General features: G+C 47.2%; 1 protein-coding gene across 1 annotated transcript in view; it reads right to left on the bottom strand.

Moving 5' to 3' along the window:
• Positions 1-2,481: 2,481 nt before the first annotated feature.
• MYO7A (myosin VIIA) overlaps positions 2,482-6,829 on the bottom strand; it is a 79,542-nt gene continuing 75,194 nt past the window's right edge. Inside the window, exons 45-50 of the mRNA XM_066572293.1 lie at positions 6,625-6,731; positions 6,239-6,424; positions 5,267-5,383; positions 4,707-4,790; positions 4,057-4,176; positions 2,482-3,328 (exon numbers count right to left, since the gene is read on the bottom strand). Coding sequence (XP_066428390.1) covers positions 3,239-3,328; positions 4,057-4,176; positions 4,707-4,790; positions 5,267-5,383; positions 6,239-6,424; positions 6,625-6,731 — 704 coding nt within the window. The 3' untranslated portion in view covers positions 2,482-3,238. The remainder of the gene's footprint in view (positions 3,329-4,056; positions 4,177-4,706; positions 4,791-5,266; positions 5,384-6,238; positions 6,425-6,624; positions 6,732-6,829) is intronic.

Raw genomic sequence — 6,829 nt, 5'->3', positions numbered from 1 at the left:
TTATATGTGAGCCTTTTGTTAAATGAAGTGATCACAAATGAGAAGGCAGCATTAAGTTTCAGAGTTACATCTGTGCTGAGAAGCACCCAAACATTTCCAAGTTGTAATTTTGGAGTATTTTGGAGGCTAGAAATGTGAAAAAGGAAGATCCTCTTTTGGAAAAAGGCTAAAGGGTTGATGAATTGTTGTAGAGCAGCTCCAGATCTATGAAATATGGGGAGTGGATGGTGTTATATCCCCCTCTCCCTGCCCTGCATACATAGATGGTTCCTAACTTTTCATGGGTACCACTCACGTAGGGAATGTGAGCAATAAAAGTAGGAGGTGGGGAGTGTGTGTGGGTTAAGTGTGGTGTGCACCATGGGCTCCTCAGCCTGTGCCTTGGTGTTCAAGTGAGGGACTTGGCTGTGGTTCCCCAACCGCTGCCTGTAATGTACATTGGGAAAAGCCACCTCAACGCTCTTTGATCCATGTTATCTAGCTGCTGCTTGGCCAGTATGCACGGGTAACTCTACCTGTACTCACCCTCCTCATCCTCAGAAGCTTTGCCTAGGCAGAGCCTGGCCACTTAGACCTGTGGTTTCCTTTAATGTTTTACACTGTCGCATCTCAGCTACTATTTTTGTTGCTTCACAGCTAGCAAGGTCTGGCACCTTGTTAAGCACATGACAGGTCGTCTGACTCCCACGCACAGACCTTTCACCCAACACTTCCTACATGCAGTGATTAAGCTCAGAACTTGAGTGGAAGATTCAGCCCTTGTCAAAGAGGACAAGCAATGGACTTCAGTGGTTTTTTTTACCAAAAGAAAAGATTTCAATCAATTTCCAGTCTAGGTACACTGATGGTTTGTTCCCCCTTGATGGAACAATCAGGAATTGCTCTCATCAGGAATTGCACAGTGCAAGGAGAAGTCTTGTCCACAACAAGAACCCGGAAGCCCTGATCCCACCCCTCCCCTGGAGATGTCACCATGACTGCACAGTGCAGAACAGCCTCCCACAAGCCACTTGATGCTTTTTAATTGGAGTATTTCACTTGGACACATGTTTTTTCATGTTACATTGCTTGGTGTGAATACAAAGAGGCCAGCAGATGCTAATACATAAGACACACAGGTACACACACAGAGTCCCAGCCCTGCCCAAAATTATGGGGTGCATGGGATGCCAACAGAGCTGTAAGTGGAGGGTGGTGGCAGGGGAAAGATGACCCAGGACAGCTCTGGAAAACACTGCTGTGCTGCAATGTCTGCTGAGTGTGCAATGGGTGGCAGGGATAGCTGGAGACTCAGAAAAAGCAGTGATGGTGTGGAGATGATAGGCATGTGTCTAAGGACAAGTGGGATCCCTGGGACAGCTGGATCATGGCAGCTGGGGAAGGGAGAGAAATGTCAGAAATGGATGGTAAGAAGGCAGCTGGGTTCCCAATGCAGCCTTGGTGTAACCATACTCCCTTCACCAGAGTGCTTTGGGTAGGGGATAATGGAGGAAGGGGATCTCCTAGCAGCCCTGTCTGGATGGTGGGTGTCTCCATGCAGCCTCTCATTCTCTTTGATGGAGCAACCAAAGTCATAAGTCACTGCTCCATCCCACTTGAACGTCACAGTCCTCGAGGTCTGGTAGGCAGCATTGCCAATTCTGCCTGGCACACCATGGTGCTGCAGACCTGAGCTCAGCTGAGCTTAACAGAGCAGCGTGTGACACCCCACAATATGGACTTGTACAAAAGCAGTCAAACCCAGCCCAATGCACAGGAACAAGAGAGGCCTCAATATCTACTGAGATCCACTCAGTGTGGGTTACAACAACAACAGATCTTGGTGGACAATTGTCCCCTCTCTTGATACCCCACATCCAGCCATGTCTTTGAAGCCTGGATTTTGGAAAGGCACCCCCCCAGGCTTCTCTCCCTGCATCCTCCCAGACACAACGTGGTTTCAGCCTCCTCTCTGCCAGCAGGTCCCGTCTCTGCTCCAAAGTGGGCTGGTCTGCACTGTGTGGCATTGGGTAGCAGATGAGACAAACAGCCAGCAGATGAGTACAGCCAATCAAAGATGGAGAAAAGACCACCAAAGTCAAGGGTCTGCCCTTCTGTGAGTGGTTCAGGTCCAGCTAGGACTCATGAAGAGCTGCTTTACACAGAAACACACACAAAAACCACAATAAAATCGTCAGCTGGTACGAACCCGATAGCCAAGTTAATGTTTGAATTACAGCCCAACACAGGCTTAGCTTCAGTCTTCCAAACATGGGGTGTTCAAAACTCCTATATCCATATTGAAGTTTGCAGCAAAAGTCAAGGTTAATTTGTCTGGACACAGGGAGCAAAAGGAATTAATTAATTTTCCAAGCATCACTTCCAGCTGAGCCCTTAGGTTGAGAAAGATGTGCCTTACTCAGCCTCTGTCAGTCATGGCTCTTGGGGAGTCTCTGGGCAAGGGTTTGTTCTGCAGGTCAGCATCCAGATACCAGCACGAAATACAGGATTTTTTTCCTTTTTAATATTTTAAAAAATAAATAGAAGAAGAAACAAAACTTTAAAATTTGTTCTTTAAATATTTCCAGCATTGCACGGATAGGACTTTAGTACACTAGCCTGTTCGATCAGTAGTTTGTTTATTCTGATTCCTAGTTAAAATGTGCTCCTCCCTGCCTGCTTTTTCTTTCTGTACATCTTAAGAACACAGTGCATTCTTTTGTAATGACTAAAAAACAAGCCCTGCAGTGTTCACTGGACATCTTTCCAGCATGGGTTAGGGCTCGCTTATTCTTCTTCAAACCTGAAATTCCCAGAACTTCACCAAAAACATGTTAGCATCCTAACAGCTCTCATATTTAAGAAAAGAGCAACAAATGAAAACAAAGCAAGCCACACACACACACAGACACACACACACACAAAAATCCTCATCCAAGAGCCTTTGTGACCTCCTGCTGGAGTGTCTTTGCCTTGGTCACTCTCCGAGAGCAGTGGTGTCCCCTGGAAATCTTTGAGGTGCAGGATTGAGTTGGGATGCAGGGTGAGGAAGGTGAGTAGGAGGTCAGAGATAGTCATCTTCGCTGGAAGGGGAGGTGGGATTGGAGCCCTCAAGGTCAGAGTCCATTGAACTCCCTGATGGTGTTCGGCTCATCTTCCACATCTGGGAGGCAAAGTTTCTTGCCCAGCTGCACGGGTATCCCACAGCCCTCAGCTGGTGAATTAGCCCCATGACCATGTGCCAGTGGCTTCTTGCAGTTCACTTGCTACCCTTTGCACTCCTCTGTTTGCTCATGGCTGTTAGCATCTGGCTGATGTACGAGGTCAAAAGATCATCCATCTTGTACCCCTGAGGAGGAGAGGGAAGATGTTACCAGCCTCCAGAGCACAGCTTACAGTCTCTGGTTTGAGCCTCCTGAACACACTGGCTACCAGTTCTTGCCTTGCCAGTGTAAGCCAAATTTTCAGGTACATTTTGACCTATTCCACCATTTTCCTTGGGTGAAATGTCACCACCACAAAGAACACTGTCCAAACATAATTTGCAACTTTGAGATGAAGGAGCTCCCTGTCCCAGGATGCTTCTGAGGCTGAGGACATAGGGGGCTTTGGATAGGACATAAATTTTCAAATGGCCAACAAACTACTGAATGCCTCAGATTAGTAACAAACCAAAAGGAATTTTTATCCTTTGTGCTTTGGGTTTAAGATAGTCTAGGAGAAGGTTTATTGCTGTGATTGTTACTAGGGACAAGCTGGGTAAATGGTATTGGATAAAGGGCTCAGGAGTACCCCTTGAGCCCATATCAGCTTTAATGTGTTTTCAGTCCAGTTATAGGGAGCAATCACTCATGCTCCTGACACAGAAACATCCCAAGCACCATAGGCTTGCTTGTTAGTTGGATGATGGACCAAGTGAGAGCCTTGATTCATTGAGCAGAGCCATGGGAAATTCAGAAGAAAAAAATTGTATCAGCGGCTCTTCTGAGAGACCACTTTCAGCCCAAAGAATTCCTGAGACACAATTTGCTGCCAAATCCAAAGTCAGGATTTGGTCTAATCTTTAATGCTTCTTACCAGGGAGGTCTCACAGAGCAGCTTGCTTCCTCTCACCAAGTTGCCAATGGTTATGTGGAAATACGTGTTGCCACTGCTCCAGTTGGAGATCTTGGTGAAGGGGTGAGTGATGAGAATATCCTGGTGGGAATACAAAACTGACACTCAACATGCAAGAGAACCTCAACTTCCATGAGGGGCTGTGGACACTTCTCATTGTCCCTGTTCACTTTCCATCACAGCAGGCCAAGGATGTCTAGTGTGAGACTCATGGGAATGGCAGTGAGATCAAGACTCCAGATCCTCCAGAGCTTGTGGAGGACTGCTACAATAGAATGGCCATGCAGGTGTTGGAAGTAACTAGTAGGATCTCATTTACTCCAACTCCTGTCCTATTGCCTGTGAAAGGATTAAGGAAGGAGTGTGTGCATCCTCCAGGCACAGGGCCCTAATAGTTGATGCTCTCAATCCACATTTTGTTGAAAAAGTCTGGGCTGGCTCTGTGCAACAGTGAATTTCTGCCTCCAGAAAATTTTCTGTCTATCCAGCCTTTCTAACCTGGCTTAAAGAGAACTCTCTAAGTACTGAACAACACACTCTTTAGGATGTCTTCTGTGAGGGCTTGGGGACTGGGCTCAGGAGCATCTGGTGAATGTCCAAGTTTTGCTTACCTTGGTTTTGGGATCAATGAGGCTGACTCCATGCTTATTGATGGCAATTAGAAGGATTTCTGGATAATTTGGCTCTGTAGTTTGCTGTTGGAAAAGAGGTGAACTGGTTAGGAGATGTGTCAAGCAAAATCAGACCCGTTCCTGTTTCCTCTCTCCCTGTCTTCTCCTGACAGCACTGGCTTCTACTGTCCTTGATGCAACTGTAGTGCCATGGTGGGTGGTCTGGATTTGGTTTGTGGTGGGTACAGACACATCCCTTGGGAAAAAAAACAGGTTCCCCTTTGCCTTGGTAAAACAGAGAAGAGCTCTTGTGTGTTCAGCAGCACAGCTGTGGGAACAGCCCCAATGACTGAGATATGCTGAAGCTCTACAATGCTTCTGTCTGGGTAAAAAGGCAGAGCAGCAATGAACGAGTGTGTTTGCACATTTCCAATTAAGAGTATTACATTCTTCCCTGTTTCATCAGGATTGTCCCAGTCTGGTTCAGATCTGGAACCCCTCTGTGGTACAGGGCTCCTGATCTTGGATAAAAGCTGCCAGAGAACCCCCAGGGCAGGTACCTTCACTTCAAAGAATGCTGATCCAAATGTAGGCCACTTGAAGATAATCTTTAGAAAGGCAAGCTTGGCTTCTTCTCTCGTTTTGCCTGCATGTTTGTTGTAGTATGCCACGATGGACTGCAACAGAGAACACAACAGAGACGGAGGGTTTGCAGTACCTGGCACCAGGGATGTTTGCAGGAAAGGAGCATCAGTTCCACAACGACAGACTCATAGAAGAGTTTCGATTGGAAGGGACCTTTGAAAAGTCATCTAGCCCAACTCTCCTGCAGTGGATAGGGATGCCTTCCACTAGACCAGCTTGCTCTGGGTCCTGCCCAACCTGACCTTGATGTTTGATTCTAGCCTCTGTTCCAATAACACTTCAAAAATATGCTGGCTGGTCACTGGAGCAGGGCCTGGAGCCAAGGTAGGTCCTTTTTAAATAAGCTGAACTGGTGACTCCATTAAAGAGATTATAAATTGTGATTATCCAATTTATGCAGCAGAAAAGACTGAGAGACCTTCAGCCCAGAGATCCTGATATCAGATAGGAAACAGAAAGCACTTTTTAGACTATTTCTTGGCAGTGAGATACTTCTAATATTTTAAGGCTAGACCTGTTTGCACCTGTGCCACAGCTCTCCCTGTGTAAAGCAAGAAGAATTTACCCTTTACTCAGTAGTTTGCATTAAATGACAGACCACCTCTTCACAAGAACATCTCTTAGCATGTTTCCATCTGGCTTTGCATCCACCAGTACAGCCAGTCTCAGTCCAAGAAAACCCAGGGCAAGGCATGTGTATGTGAACATGCATGTACAATCTCTCCTGTAAGTGGTGCCAGGGAAGCTGAAGCTCTGGTAAGGCTCCAGAAGGACCAGGTGTCACTGATTTTGGTAGTCCAACTTCAACACTGAATGTTGGACAAGTCACCTGAGAGACTGGGCATCTCCCAGCCAGGCCTGGTCTAGGAATCAAGCTGCTGGTTTACCCTTTTCCAGTCATCTGGAGAGAGCTGCCGGATGAGGTCCTGAGGCACCAACTCCTTCAGAAGTTTGGGGATGCTGGGGAAATAGGACTTGTCATCCTCAAACTTGACCCGGTAGATGAGAGCTGCCAGCTGCAGGACCTCTTCCCGTGAGCACTTGTGGTAGCCACGCAGGTACTTTGGTAACTCCTGCACGGAGGAAAGAACAGCAGAAAGACAGAGAGCATGTCTGTGCACCTTCACCCTCACATGCTAAATGGAGTTTGTGGAGGTATCCAGGCCCCTGGCTAAGAGGCTGTTGCCTGGGAACATCTGCAGATGGACAAGCCTTTGCAACCTACTCCTAATCCATACCAAGTCTCCATTGCTACTGCAGAGTCCTGGCGCACCTGGTAATAGTGGAAGATTGAGTCTGCCATCGAGTCTTTTCCAGGCGTTGTGTTGGTCCACAGTTTTTTCATGAAGAACACTTGGTAGGTGAGGGAAGGCACTATACCTGTGCAAGTGAAGCAAACATAACAGCTGGTGTGAGTATCAGCTGGGAATCGGTGTCTGCATCCAGCAGTGCCCATGTGCCATCACAGCCTGCAGGGA

This window comes from Molothrus aeneus, chromosome 2 (genome assembly GCF_037042795.1).
Source record: "Molothrus aeneus isolate 106 chromosome 2, BPBGC_Maene_1.0, whole genome shotgun sequence".
In the NCBI taxonomy this organism is placed as follows: Eukaryota; Metazoa; Chordata; class Aves; order Passeriformes; family Icteridae; genus Molothrus; species Molothrus aeneus.
The sequence above is the reverse complement of the archived record's forward strand: the minus strand, read 5'-3'. Positions and strand labels throughout refer to the sequence as shown.